This window comes from Grammomys surdaster, unplaced genomic scaffold (assembly GCF_004785775.1).
Source record: "Grammomys surdaster isolate TR1022 unplaced genomic scaffold, NIH_TR_1.0 125562, whole genome shotgun sequence".
Classification (NCBI taxonomy): domain Eukaryota; kingdom Metazoa; phylum Chordata; class Mammalia; order Rodentia; family Muridae; genus Grammomys; species Grammomys surdaster.
Genome location: NW_021620409.1, coordinates 1,213,093 through 1,229,146, shown reverse-complemented (window position 1 = coordinate 1,229,146; position 16,054 = coordinate 1,213,093). Strand labels below are relative to the sequence as shown.

The 16,054-nt window shown below is 37.0% G+C and overlaps 2 protein-coding genes across 2 annotated transcripts; both read left to right on the top strand.

Annotated features, from left to right (window-relative positions):
• The first annotated feature begins 2,429 nt into the window (after positions 1-2,429).
• Positions 2,430-2,867, top strand: LOC114638216 (60S ribosomal protein L26-like). Its single transcript, XM_028786606.1, has one exon. It carries the CDS (start codon positions 2,430-2,432, stop codon positions 2,865-2,867), a length of 438 nt encoding a protein of 145 aa, XP_028642439.1.
• Positions 2,868-10,535: 7,668 nt separating this feature from the next.
• On the top strand, positions 10,536-11,477 carry LOC114638235 (olfactory receptor 6C2-like). The gene has a single exon (XM_028786630.1). The coding sequence runs from the start codon at positions 10,539-10,541 to the stop codon at positions 11,475-11,477; it is 939 nt and encodes a 312-aa protein (XP_028642463.1). The 5' UTR covers positions 10,536-10,538.
• Positions 11,478-16,054: the final 4,577 nt, after the last annotated feature.

Genomic DNA, 16,054 nt, shown 5'->3' with positions numbered 1-16,054 from the left:
GCTTTAGTAATGTTCTTACAAACATGGGTGCCTTTGCATTTGGGGAATGCATGTTCAGAATTGAGACATCATCTGAGATATCATCTTGGTACGTTTTTCTTTTGATAAGTATGAAATGTCCTTCCTCATTTCTTTGGATTAATTTTAGTTGAAAGTCTAAAAAAAGAAAAAGAAAGTCTATTTTATTAGGTATTAGAATGGCTACTCCTGCTTGCTTCTTGGGTTCATTTGCTTGGAAAATCTTTTTTCAGCCTTTAAAATCTATCTTTGTTGATTAAGTGTGTTTATTGTATGCAGCAGAATGAGGGATCCTGTTTCTGATTAAATTTTGTTATCCTGTGTCTTTTTATGGGGAAATTGAGTCCATTGATGTTGAGACATATTAATGACCAATGATTGTCAATTCCTGTTATTTTGAGGTTGACAATGGCAATTGTGTGTGTGTGTGTGTGTGTGTGTGTGTGTGTGAGAGAGAGAGAGAGAGAGAGAGAGAGAGAGAGAGAGAGAGAGTGTTTGTATGTGACTTCCTTGGCTTTGGTAGTATGGAATTACCTACTTCCTGTGTTGTCTTGTGTGTAGTTAACTTCCTTGGGTTGGAGTTGTTTTTCTAGTATCTTCTGGTCTGCTTTTGTGGTTAGATATTGTTTAAAATTGGTTTTGTCATGAAATATCTTGTTTTCTTCATCTATAGTGATTGAAAGTTTTGCTGGGCTGGCATCTGTGGTTTCTTAGAGTCTGTAAAACATCAGTCCATGGTCTTTCTGTCTTTTAGAGTCTCTGTTGAGAAGTCAGGTGTAATTCTGATAAGTCTGCCTTTATATGTTACTTGGCCTTTTTCCCTTCAAGCTTTTAATATTATTTCTTTGTTTTGTACATTTAGTTTTTTGATTATTACGTAGCTGGAAGACTTTATTTTCTTGTCTAATTTATTTGGTGTTCTGTAAGCTTCTTGTATGTTTATAGGCATCTTTCTTTAGGTTGCAATTTTTTGTTTTTGTTGAAAAATATTATCTGGGCCTTGGAGCTAGAAATCCTTTCTTTCTTCTATTCTTATTATTCTTAGGTTTGGTCTTTTCATAGTGTCCTAGATTTCCTGGATGTTTTGTGTCAGGAACTTTTTAGATATGACATTTTCTTTGATCTATATATCAATTGCTTCTATTCTATCTTCTATGCCTGAGATTCTGACTTTCATTTCTTGTATTCTGTTGTTGATGCCTGCATATGTAGTTTCTGTTCTCGTACTTAGGTTTTTCCTTTTCCAGGATTCCCTTAGTTTGTGTTTTCTTTATTGTTTCTATTTCCATTTTCAGCTATTGATCAGTTTTATTCATTTCTTTTGTTGTTTTCATTGTTTGAATGTATTTTTCTGGATTTCTTTAAAGTATTTATTCATTTCCTCTTTAAAGACCTCTATCATCTTCATAAGATTAGATTTAAGGTCATTTTTCTATGCTTCAACAGTGTCAGGATATCTAGGGCTTGCTGTAGTAGGATAACTGTGTTCCGGTTCATATTGCCCTGACTCTTGTTGACTGTGTTTCTATGCTGGTCTTTAGAGGTCTGGTTGTCCCTGGTGCCAGCCAGCATGCATTTGAGAATGCAGGCTGAATTGTGGACTAGAAAATGGAGCACAAGGGAGAAGAAGCAGTTTACTGTTGGTGGGTCTGCTTTAGGAGAATTGGGGGAATAGGGCTTTACCTGGTTGTCCCAGGTGCTGACAGGCCTCTGGGAATGCAGGTAGAGTTGTGCGCCTGAAAATGGAGCAAAAGGGACAAGGTACATTCCCTGCTGCTTGGCATGCCCTAAGGGGGGCCTGGCAGGCAAAAGGTCTGGGACAGGGTCCTACCTCATTGTCCCAGGTGCTAACAGTCCTCTGGGAATCCAGGGAGATCCATAGGCTGGAAACAAGAGCTCAAGTAACAGGGCAAAACTCATCACTGCTGGGTGTGCCCCAGTGGGATCCACCCAGAAAGCAGGGGATTAGCAGGTCTCTGGGAATACAGGCAGAGCTGTCAGTATATGGGTTTTTTTTAAGATCACAGGAAAGAAACATACAATAAATGTGTGGCACCGTCTTTGAAATTTAATTAATAATATTAATTATTCATTAACTAATTAAAACAATTAATTAATTTGAACCTTTAAAATTTAAGCAGAGATGAGGACAAAAAAAGAAATCCCAAGACAGTGGCATAGACCTAATCTTTAACAAAATTATAGGCAAAAAAAACTTCCTCAAGCTAAAAGATATATCCATATAGATAAGAAACACACACAGAGAGTGGGGGAGGGGAGATTTCATCTAGACAAAGCAAAATTCCCTAGAAACTCACTAGAGAATGTCATAGTCAAAACACTAAATACACAGAACAAATAAAAATATTGAAGATTCCTTTTGCGGCCATCGGTGGATCGCACCCGCCAAAATGAAATTCAATCCCTTTGTGACTTCTGACCAAAGCAAGAACCGCAAACCGCATTTCAGTGCACCTTCTCACATTCGGAGGAAGATCATGTCTTCCCCTCTTTCCAAAGAACTGAGACAGAAGTATAATGTTCGGTCTATGCCCATTCGAAAGGAAGATGAAGTTCAGGTTGTTCAGGAACACTACAAAGGCCATCATATTAGCAAAGTGGTCCAAGTGTACAGGAAGAAATATGTCATCTACATTGAGGGAGTCCAGCGAGAGAAGGCTAACGGCACAACTGTCCACGTGGGCATCCACTCCAGCAAGGTAGTTATCACCAGGCTAAAGCTGGACAAGGACCGCAAGAAGATCCTGGAGAGGAAAGTCAAGTCCAGGCAAGTAGGAAAGGAGAAGGGCAAATACAAAGAAGAAACAACCAAGAAGATGCAGGAGTAGAGACATCTCATGCACGGCTTTCATTAAAGACTGCTTAAGTAAGAAAAAAAAATATTGAAGGTTACAAGAGGAAAGCACACAAGTCATATAGAAAGGAAAAGCCATCTACTTCTTCAACTGTACTCCTCAATTACTTGCTGTTTGAATCTTTCTCGATTATGTCTTTTTCCAGCAGTCTTCCTGGGTTACTTCCTGAAGTCTGGTGTTCTGGTGAGTTCATTCTAGCACGTGCTACTGGTCCATCATGTCCAAGGAAGACCTTCTATTCTATCCATCCTCTCCTCCTCTATGGTCCTTCTCCCTCTCTCTCCTTTCTCCTTCTCCCACCATGGTCCCTACTTGTGATTCCCACCCCCCAACCCAGTAACTCAAACTCTCTCTATTCCCCTCAGTAATTGGCTGCTACTAGTTTTATTTAACCAATAATTTCAAATTAGGGAGTAAGATTTACACAACAAAGGCTGGCTGGAGTACATGGGAATTTGCCCATCTTGGGTCAACCCGATGTTGGGATACAGAATTTAGTATATGAATACAAGTAGCACCAGACCAACTCCCAATATAAATGATAAGAGGAATATTCTACCTTTTATAAAAGAAATCTTGCTTATTTTGACAGTACAAATTGAATAAAACTGAAGGGTAACATGCTAAATTAAATAAGCAAGATACTTCCACCCCTACATAAAGAACTATGGGCAATATTAATGGCTGATGTTTTATCAGTGGATGAGTCCCTGATAGGTTATTCAAGCCCAGGTGGTCATTCCTAGACACAGACACATATATGGACTCAGTAGGGTCTGTGTGTGTGTGTGTGTGTGTTTGTGTTTGTGTGTGTGTGTGTGTGTGTGTGTGTGTGCTCTCATCTTTTTTATTGTGATATATCTAACAGTAACACATATACAATCTCAATATCAACATCAGGTATATTCTTCAATAACCTTCTACCTTATTTTTTGACATAGACTCTCTCATTGAGCCAGGAATTCACCACTCGACTAGACTATCTGTACAGCAATCCTCAGGACTCTTTCTATCCTCATTTCCCCAACTCAGACAACTCCTGGCTTTTTATGTGAGTGCTGGGGATCTAAACTCAGATCCTCATGCTTTTCCAGCAACCACTTTACTAACTAAATCATCTCCTCAGCCCAAAGACTATATTTGTTAAGAAATTAAAACTATGCTAAGCATTGTTCATATAAGAGTTTTGAAACACATGAAGTAGAAACTGATAAAGCCACAAGGATCAAAGGGCAAAATTTTTACTATTGTCAGAAATTTCAATACATTTATGTTAATAATTAATTAAATCAATGTCCAAAAATTGAATAGTAGGCAAGAATTAAGCAATAGCATTCATCAACAGGATCCAACTGAATTATTCACAGAACACTCCAACCAAATGACAGCAGAAATATTCTAAAGTCCACAGACACTGTTACCATTACCATGACAGACAATAGTTGAAGGTCTGTAAGAAGCCTTGACAAATTTGAAAGAATTAAAATTATACAAAGTATATTCTCTAACCAATTGAAATTAAAGTGAAAATCAGTTTTGAAAGATTTATGACGTGAAATCAGAAGTGGAACTATTTGGATGAGAAGACCTGTAGGCTTAGATTTTTCAAAACCTATTTTAATAAGCGTTCTTAAATGCTTCAACCTCCCTTCTAGCCCACTACCCACCAGAGGTAGTGGGGGAGAGGTTAATAGGAAACGGATGTTGTGGACCTGTTTAAAAATAGTTCTTTGGGGCTATTCAGCAGTCCAGTCCTCTAGCAAAACTCCAACACAAATCACCAGCTACAGTCCAGTCCACTCAGCAATTACCACTCATAAATCAATAATGGCAGTTCGATCCAGAAGAAACTGTGAGGCTTCCTCAATCAATCCAAATCCATAGAAGCAGCAAGGAGCTACAGGAATATCGCAAGAAGTTCTTTGGTGAGTTATTCTCTACGAAGTCATGACATGCTAAGATCAGCAATGTGATACAAGACAAACCAATACTTGTCAGTGAAAACTAGTGAGGCAAAGCAAGACAAAGTAATGACAGGGCCTTCTCCCACTGTCTGTGAGGGTGTGTGTGTGCGTGTGTGCGTGTGTGTGTGTGTATATATATATATATATATATATATATATACTTTCTAAACGTCATGCATCTCTCATGTTTCTGCTTCAACACTCTTTCATGTGTCTGCTTTACTAAAACTTCCTTTTGCCTGTGTCTGCTTTTGCAAAGCATCATAAGGCATAACTGAGCTTCCAGAAAGTTTCCAAAAAGAACAGAAATTTCTACTTCAGAGACCAGAAGAATAAGGGAGGGACTGATGTGCAGCAAATATCAGCAAAGCACAATGACACACATGTGTGAAACATCATAAGAAAGCACAATACTTTATACACATACTAAAACTATTTAATAAGTTTCTAGAAAAAAAATGGATTCCTTTGAAGCATATTTAGAAGATCATCAGAATTTTGGGGAGCCTAAAGTAGTCTTTATAAAGATGTGTAGAGCTCATGTTTGATAATTAAAATAATTATAGAGATGTCATTTAGTCTTAATCTTAGTCACACAGCAACACCGTCTATAAGGGAAATGGATAGTGTTCTTTATCTCAACACCTCAACACATCAATAAAATCTACATCCAGTAACTTTAGTTCAAATTAAAGAATATGATTCAGAAAATTATTAGTCTCAGTCATAGCCTATCAAAATATTCCTAAAATTTTGCTCAATAAAAAAGTATCTCAGTTTTCTTTTTACAGCCTATCCCTTTCTCCAGACCAAAAAAAAAAAAAAATCAGTCAACATCTTCCAAACACAGAAAGTCAGGAGTGATATGACATAATTGGGTCAAGTAAAACCCCTCAGTTAAACAGCACTGAATGGACTGAGGTGGACAGTGGAGACACCTCTTTCAGTGAGGGTGATAGAAGCATGCCTATAGGCAGCTGTTCCATCCTTGGACACAAAGACCAATATGAGAAGCAGAGAGACAAAGAAAATAAACTGTATTAACCTTCATCATGTAGTAAAAGGTCAGAGCAAACATCCAGATACCAAGAAATTTTTATCTCAGTGCTTGAAAAGAAAAAAATCTCCGTTGGCTTCAAATATATAAAGCACTTTTGTTGCCTGTCTTTTTAAAAATTGCAATCAGAAAATTATGAAGATTTAGTCAGGACAGCATGAGGAAACCACCAAGTCTGAAGTTTAAATGTTGGTAAGCCTCTTATTGGGGGAAAGCCAAAATGTGGCTTGCCAAGGAAATGAAATCTTTGAATTAAGATATGATTTCATCCTGCATCAGAGTTGTGAGGCTTACTGACTGGTCGGTTCTCTGCTTTCCAGAATTTACATCTATAAAATATGGATTGTTCTTTTATTTGAGAGTAAATATTTCATTTTGCATGAGATTTGAGTCAAATATAAATGATATATAACAAAGCTGGGCATAGTAGAGCTTGCCTCTAATCCTAGCACTCAGAAATGGAGGCAGAATCAGAAATTTTAGGTCATCTTTAGCTATATAATCTAAAGAGAAATATATACTCAATGAAAAAATCCAAACAGAATTCAGACAACATTAAATCAACCTCAAGGTCTCTGAGGACATTTTCCCTTTGCTCTACAAATTTTCACGAGGTGGATTACACCACCATCAACTTGTTAGTAACTTCTGAAATTGAGTCACCAAGGACTCTTGTTGTTCATGCAGTCGCTCTGTGTGTGCTGGTAGCAACATAAAATGAATGCTGAAGTCACAGAAATTACAGGGAAGCCTGCCTCTGCTCCCTCCCCACCCCCCAACCCTAGACGATGGATAAGCAACTCTGACAAGCTGGAAACTTTCCTGATCCTTCACATCACCTGCTTTTTCAACAGGAAGGGTGCTGAGAAATCTAGTGTAAGATGTAATTTTAGATGTGGCAAGAGGGAAGGAAACCAAGCCTGACCGACCTCATTCAAGAAGAAGCAATGAAAGTCTAACTTATTATGAGAAGAGGAGAGAATTGTATGCTTATGTGAAGACTGGAGTCTGTGGTGAGATGGTAAAGTGTGGCAGAACACACGCAAGTCCCCTCACTAGCTACTACTCCAAAAATTGTGCTTCTCTCAAGGACCTCCAATGAATAACCATCAAACAGCAAGTATGATTGTGATTTATTTTTTGCCATATTCTCAAAATGCAGACAGAGTGCAAATAGATTTATATTTTGTAATTCACTTCATTACAATGGACATTTCAGAAAAGGGAGAGAAGCAATTGTCAATCATTTCTGATAAACTGTTAGTCTGAGGAAACAAAGCTGGAATTATTGTATAGTGATCACTCTTTCCTTTGCTTAACTATAAGTTGGATAAAAGACAGTTCCTACTTAATAGGAATAATAAACTATGGAAAATGCTACCTACCAAAAAAACATACCACTATTCTAAAAGAATACAAGCAGTATCTGTTTCAGAAGGTATTAGAAGAACCCTCCCATCCGCAGTAGGTACTAAAATCATTTCAGCACTTTTTGGAAGAGATGCAGCATCCAAACTCTTCTTGAGCTTAAACATGAATAAGATCAAAACATCATAAAAGTATTTTTGAACTCTATAATTAGAGACTCTACAAAGAAAAGAAACTGAATCTTAAACACTCTTAGAACTCCCAAACTAACTATGTGGCTTTGCATAGATTAAATTACTGGAGAATGTCTGTGAATATTAATTGAAAGCAGTATTTATGGGGGAGAGGCAAAGGTTATTATTCATTGAATGAAATTGTTTCAAGCTCTATTTGGTCCAAACTACAAAAATAAATAACTCTGCATCTTCCAGGAATTTTTTGCTAGCCTAACATAGACTCTGGATGTGCTTGCTAGTGTTATAAAGTGAGGGTACAGCCACAGGCTTAGCAGCATTGCTAGAAGTGGTATCCATTTAACATGTGTCAAAACACAAGACCCTGAAATCTGACACACTACTGTGTCAAGCACTTCAAATGTTAAGTGTGTGTGTGTGTGTGTGTGTGTGTGTGTGAGAGAGAGAGAGAGAGAGAGAGAGAGAGAGAGAGAGAGAGGAATGAAGATCATTCCTAGCAAACAGAAAAATAAAAGTTCTGATAAGAAGGAAGGAGGATTGTAGAAGAGACTGAAATGAGAGTGCTAATGGCTGACATAAAGTTTTTAAACATTATACAATTAAATGAAGAAAAGAAAGGAAGAAGAAAAGAAGAGAAGGAATAAAATTATAAATGAATCTGATCTAACTATCAGTCTTCCTCTAGCAAATACATCCAAGATACTCAGCCAAGGAGAGGGGCAGTTCTCCCTGTTTCAAAATCACACCTGTGAACACTGAGCACTGAGCCTTGCTGACTCAGGTTTTGATGACAGTTTTGATTGCCAACTTTGGGAGGATATCAATCTGAACTAATAGAAGAAATTATGACTAGCAGCCAGGATAGCTAAGAACAAGTGTCAAAAAGCAAGAATGGAATCCCTTAACCATTTGTTACCCTAAATTTAAAGCCACTTTGTCGCTGCAATCTTGTGTTGCTATTTCACAGAAAAGAAAATAGTTGTAGCCTGCAAGATCCTTTTGGGGATAACTTGTTCCTAGTCTCAGTGTTATGCTCTGTAAATAATTGATACTTATGAAGTATTTATATGAGTAAACAGAGGTTAGTCATTATTTGAACAATAAGAAAAATAAGAAACCTATAACATTTTGATGCTTACCTAGAAAGACACACATCTGGCACAACTGAGATGTATATTTCACTGAATGTATATTTGTATACTTCAATATTTCAATACATAGTAAATTTGTGTATTTTATCTTCTAATATAGAATTTTGCATAATTTATTAGTAAGTTCTTGCATTAGCCTAAAGGTGCTGATTGAATAATTAATACCTACTAATAATACAAAAATGTACAGACTAGTGCAATGGTTTTCAACCTATGAGTCATGACTCCTTTGGGGTCAAACAACCACAGGGGTCACCTAAGTCCACTTGAAAACACAGGTATTTATATTACAATTAATAACAATAGCAAAATTACAGTTATGAAGTAGCAATAAAAATAATTTTATGATTGGTAGTCATTACAACTGATTTAAAGGGTCACAGGATTTGAAATATTGAGAACCACTGGACTAGTATATTATTTATTATACACTACTGTTTTCCTTATGAGAACAAATTTATAACATTTTCTTTTACAGGGTAAATATCTGAGAACAGCTGTTTTAAAACAAATTTCAGTGAGGGTTAAATATCGCCATGAAGCTTAAAAGGAGATGTGACTGAGCCAATATCATACTTTGATTCCTGAAAAATATAAAATTAGTAGAGAAACCCTTGAAAGCTTGGAGGTACTAAAATGGACAGTGGTGAATGCCAAAGAGAAAGGTAGTGTGTATTTGTAATTTGTTTCCTGATTTATATGGGCCCAGGGTTCCTATACATTTGGGTGAATAAGGTAAGCAGATCTATGGATGGGTGGTAGATGATAGATAGATAGATAGATAGATAGATAGATAGATAGATAGATGATAGATAGATAGATAGATAGAGATGTGATAGATAATAGAGAGTTGATAGATATGTGATAGATGATACATAGATAAAGAGATAGATAATAGATTGGTAGAGATGTGATGATAGATGTGTGATAGATTATAGGTAGATAGATAGATAATAGATAGATAGATAGATAGATAGATAGATATGTAGATTTTTTAAAACCTAAAAACAACAAAAATTAGGAAATGGTTGATGAGGTAGTAGGTAGAATAACTCAGATAGAGAAACAGTAGAAATTGTTTCCATAAGTTAGAGACAGACACTGAAGAATAGGTGTGACTAAGAGGTCAGTGCTATGAGGTGGGCAGCCCTGTAGACCATCCTGGCTCCATCCTATACCTAAAATATCACAATAGAACTACATCAGGTTTATGTGCAAACTCTAGAACATTTCCTTACACCACCTCTTCAGAGACCTCAAAAAACTTACTAAAAATAATGCTTTTCACTGCCAAACACAGGAATGAAAAACCAAAGGCACAACACTGTATTTTACACCTCCCATCTCCTTATTTAGAGTAAATCTGAATTTCAAACAACAAAGTTGTCACTTTAAAATGAAATGCTACTGGTAAAATTAATGACGATAGCACAAGATGACCGACATAAAATCCTAACTAGCAGATATTTCTTGGCTTTAGAAATAGAGCATTACGGAATGGTGGGAATGAAGAAAATGTAAAAGATAAATGTGGAGTGAAGAACTCCAGAGTTATCAAGAGTTCTTTTAGGAAGAGTAAGGTACAATCTATACCTTAAGGCAAAATAGCAGAGACAATTGTATGTTACACAAACATATGATTTATGTTTGGCTTGGTTTTTATTTGAAATGTAGATAATGTAGAAATATCAATGAATTATATACATAAGAACAATACAGATATTTCCATAGAAGTCACAAACAAGGACACTGACAATATAGTTGTATTAACAAATTGATTGTCGAGTGAAAGAAAGTTGCATGCATACAGGCTCACTGGCTGTGATGTCTTCATTCAGGTTACATTGCCAAGTTCTTTTGACACTTCTCTTTTCAGGCTCAAAGACTCATGACTTCCACACAAGACAGGGATGAGAAATCATACAGCAATAACAACATTCATCCTGCTGGGGCTGACAGATGACCCAAAACTACAGGTTCTAATTTTTCTATTTTTGTTTCTCACCTACATGTTGAGTGTGACTGGGAACCTCATCATTATCTCTCTGACACTTTTGGATCCCCATCTTAAAACACCCATGTATTTTTTTCTCCGAAACTTCTCTTTCTTAGAAGTCTCATTCACCACTGTGTGTATTCCCAGATTCCTGTACATGATGGTTACAGGAGATAACACCGTTACTTACAATGCTTGTGCCACTCAGTTGTTTTTCGTTGTCCTCTTTGGAGCAACGGAATTTTTCCTCCTGGCTGCCATGTCCTACGATCGCTACGTAGCCATCTGCAAGCCCCTGCACTACACCACCATCATGAACAATCGGGTGTGCACAGTTCTCGTCCTCTCCTGTTGGTTTGCTGGCCTGTTGATCATCCTCCCGCCCCTTGGCCTAGGCCTCCAGCTGGAATTCTGTGACTCTAACGTGATTGATCATTTTGGCTGTGATGCCTCTCCCATTCTACAGATAACCTGCTCAGACACGGTTTTTATAGAGAAAATTGTCTTGGCTTTTGCCATACTGACACTCATTATTACTCTGGTGTGTGTTGTTCTCTCCTACACTTATATCATCAAGACCATTTTAAAGTTTCCTTCCGCCCAACAAAGGAAGAAGGCCTTTTCCACGTGTTCTTCCCACATGATTGTGGTTTCCATCACCTATGGCAGCTGCATCTTCATCTATATCAAACCTTCAGCAAAGGAAGGCGTGGCCATCAATAAGGTTGTGTCTGTGCTCACAACATCGGTTGCCCCTTTGCTCAACCCATTTATTTATACACTTCGAAACAAGCAAGTGAAAGAGGCTTTCAAAGACACAGTAAAAAGAATTGTCTTTCTCACAAAGAAGTAAGTTTTTCAGGATGACTAAGGCTGCCATGAACGGCATCCACTCCACGGACTTGACAATCTGTGATTTCCTCCTTCCACATAGATTCCAGATAATTTTTTCCTAGGAACAGTTTTCTCTCATAATCCAAAAATGAAGATCAAGTAAGTTGTTTCACCTTTTAAGTTTATTTCATTATTCATTTAGAATAGTTTCTTCAATTATTGTATTCTTCAAAGATTAGATTACATACATTTCCAGTGTCATACAAAAGAGTTGTGTTTCTATGGTCATATGGCCTTCTCAAGATGTGGAATCTCAATGCCCACGTTTCACTCACTAAATCATGTCTCACTTCTTGGAAATACTTCAATCTCTTGCCCTGATTCATCAAGAGTAATTAAAGACATTTTTTTTAAAAACCTATACTACATTTTAATATGATCAACGTTCCAATGCTAAGCAACCACAACTTTCAGTACTGATATTTCACTGGTTCATCTCAGAACACACATGATGGGAATGCTGACAAGCCTGCCACTGCTTGGTGTACACCTGTGCTGCCCATTCTCTGAAGACTAAACATCTTCCCCTCCTATTCTGTCCTGTATAATAATCTTGCCATAATCAAAGAACTGAAGTTTGACTCACATTTCAGCTGCTAATTCAGGCATTTTGGGGATGGTTTATCCAGTGCCATCAATATATCAGTATCTGAGAAGTTCATGTGCATCTGTATGATATGCTCCTCTGAAGATCCCCACTGTGCAAGACAGTGTTTGAGATCTAAACACCTTATTAAAAAGCAAAAGGAAAATGAGACTATTTAGTTAGTTTTGTTGGAAATTTATAGACAAGGGTGAAGTTGGAAACTGAACATTCCTTTGAGATGGAACTCATGTGTGAACTTTCTTGGTGTCTATATGGGAAGAAAGATGCAAGATGAGGGTAATTGCTTAGATAATGTGCACAGATTACACGCATTAGCAATTACCTCTGAGTTACCAATAATGCATTGGTGTCACATTAAGGAAAGAAATAAAAGCACTTTCCCTTGGTGTCCTTTAACCAAGAGTGAGTCCAAATTTGAACTCTCTATATCATGTTTCCTGTGTCTTCCATCCTCTGTCTGTTGCATTAGTCTGAATCTGTGCCTGTATCAGTATCAGTCTGTCCCTGTGTATGTCTGTCTGACTGTGTGATTGTACCTGTTTCTTTCTGTGTGTCTCTGTGTCTATGTGATTGTGTGTGTGTGTGTGGTGTGTGTGTGTGTGTGCGTCACATGAGCTGTATGTTCCTGTATATGTTTTCTGTGTCTGTGACTACCTGTGTGTCTATCTGTCCCTAACAGTGGGCTGCACTCTGTCTTTATTGAACAACACAGGAGCATCACATGGGAAGAAAAGCCATACTTTACAGAAAACATTAACAGTTTTAAAGGGATTAAGTAACTGGCTCCAGCTGATCCCAACCAACTCAGATAACAAACATTGATAATCAATTCAATATCCACAAGTCATTGCTTTCAACCTTTATGGTAATTTTCAGAAAGTAGTTTACAACTTATGATTGCTGCTTTCAGCAAATGATGTATGGATGTTGCCTGCGTCAGGAGCATTGGAGAGAACATAGTTTGAAATTGTAGCTATGCATTAACTTAGGTTGTAAACATTAAATATATAGAGAACTCAAGGCAAGTAAGGTTGGTCTTTACATTTTTCCTTTTAAAGACAGTTTAACCAAACAGTTTGGGTACACAGTAGGATAGTAGTCTTAAGTCTTAAGTGACTACAAGGAGTATTATTAACTCCAGCTATGTAGTGCAGCAAAAGTTCCAGACTCTTAGGATGTAAGAGGTATTTTCAGAATATTGCATCATCACAGATATGTGCAAAGTGGTCCACAAAGAAAAGAACATGTTATGTTCCTGTCTTTAATTTATGGAGCTTGTACCATGTGTAAGTATTTTTCTGTGATGGAATATACTTGTTTTATTTTTTTCTGGGGAAACTGTGAAAATCATGGATGGGTTTGGGGAGATTGGAGAAGAATTATCCAGTAATCATCATAAAAGTACCTTGGACCATATTATTAAAATGCTATTAAATGATAAAGCCTTTTCATTCCTTTCATGTTTTTTAATTGGGAAAATAAAGTTTTATGCCTTTACTGTGTACATAGCTATTTCTATCAAATATCTTCTCAGGTATATTCAAAATAAGAGCATGGTCAAATTAAAGATGTATATAGTACATATAAACTATAGAATATACTATATATAATGGTATATAGCATATTATTATAATATAATCCTCCTTTACACTACAAAAAATATTCATAGGAAATAAGAATATTCTCCAAAAAATTTCTTCATTTTATGTTTAAATTTTCTAAAACATCAACAAAACATAACTAGTGTCCTCAGGCTTCCTTTCTGATAATTAAGCACACATGTGCAGGATTTGCACATTTACTAAGCTGTGGTGTTAATGATGGCACCTGAGGTATGACTCCCTAGCAAGCAGAGTTTGTAATGGTTAATCTCCTTACTTGCTTTGTACAATGGTGAAAGCTAAGAATATTCTAAAGGATCACTTAGCTAGGTATGGTTGTATACCTGTAATCTCGGCACTTGGAAAGCAGAGGGAAGAAGGTCAGGAGTTGAAGGCTATTAGTTAGCAAGTTCAAGACCATCCTGAACACAGAAACCCTCTCTCAAAACATGAAAAGAAAATGTTTAAGTTTTTTTTTTTAATCCTGTCCAATTTACCATTCAAGAACCAAGTATATTTGGATAGGATAAATACTTGAAGTTAATTAAGTTCAGAAAAGGCAAGCATCTACCTGTGTTCTAGAAAATGGGGCATTCTCCTCCTGGTTACCCAGTCAATAAGAGAAAATGTAAATCAGGCCACATTGTGCAGCGTCTTTAGAACCTTAACACAGAGTACTTTTGGAGGGAGAGTGGATATAGACAGAAAATCAATAATTAAGGCCACTCGCATCATTTCCTGCCACCACTAAAGCTGACTTTACTAGGTTTGATCAATCAAAATATTCAGAACTTTGTACCGTGGCAGGATTTTTTTTCCTGCCCATTGTATTTGCAGTGGAGCTTGGTGATTGGGCAGTAGATGGGGTGGGTGGAGAGAGCGGGGAGTTGGGAGGAGGAGAAGGAGAAACGAGGAGAAGCAAGATGGAGGCAGATGTCCATGCCTAGGAGTCTCAGGTAGTTATTCATATCAAAAGGTTAGATATTGGTGCTGTGGTCAGAGCAGGAACATAGAGCAGAAATATGGCATTGGCCCGGGAGCTAGCCGGAGCCACGCCAGTTTGTTAAATATCTCCTGCTACATTGTACCATTTAATTTTGCATAAAGATTAGATTTTCATATGGAAATAGTTAATTTTTTCCACACATATCTCCAAAGGTATGAGTCTACACAACCTTGCTTTCAACTTTTCCTCCTTTTTTTTAATTTTTTTTATTTATTTACATTTCAGATGACATCCCCTTTCCCCATTTCCTCTCCCTAGAAACCCCCTATCCCATCCCCCCTCCTACATTTTGCTTTTATACCACTTTAATTACCTGCAAATATTAAGGTCAGTTCTAGTCAACCTTTCCTTCTATATCCCCTCAGGATTACCAATTTCTTCCATCAAAAAGTTTTTCTGCTAGGCAGCTAAAGAATTCTGAGAATGGGAGAAATAGTCTTCCCCAGGGAAGAGTACACCAACTGGTTATCAATATAAAATAATCATCTCCGAAAACATACATACAAGTAGCATTATACAGACTTAGCAGATTATATTTAGGAATGTATATGTATACACATATATGGATGTAACTACAATTAATGAAAAAAAGGAGGCCATGAATTTGAAATTGGGAGAATGATGCAATTATATTATAATCTCAAAAATAAAAGAAAAAAATAAAATTTTAAACAATAGTTCTTCCTCGAAGGAGCTTGATCCACAAAGAAAGAAAACTTTCTCAACCACCCCTCATACTCCTGTCTACTCTGTTAAGAGTACTAACCTAAAATCAGAATCTCTCAGTTAGAATTCTCTTGAAAGATATCCTGCTTCTAATTTCTTCTCATACCCCTAATACATGGGATACATCATCCTAAAGTAATATTTTCTTAAAATCGTCCAGAACCTTCTAGCTTCTGAGTTTGAAACATTCACTAAGCAATTAGAAGTTTGGCAACGTTTGATCTCAGTCTCACTAATAAAAAACATTTTCTACAGCTTTTCAGCAATGGCCTAATCTAAAATCTAAGCTTTTCTCCTGCTTAGTCACTTAACTGAAGTGCCCTTTATGGTTCTCTGGCTCGCATTTAAATGCCAAAGCATTTTCTGGAACCACATTGAACCTCTGCCTCCCTTTCGCCCAAAATTATTTTTCATTTCACAAATCCCTGTGTAAACTAATGCTTAGCCCTTGTTTTCTGATGTCATACCCTTCTCGGCTTACATTGCCTATGATCTGTGTGCATTAGACTTTTCACTTTGAGGATCCCTTCAACCTCTTAGTTGAGATTTGTGTGTCTGTCATGAAGTAGTGAGTCAGATCCACTTTGTATGCACTA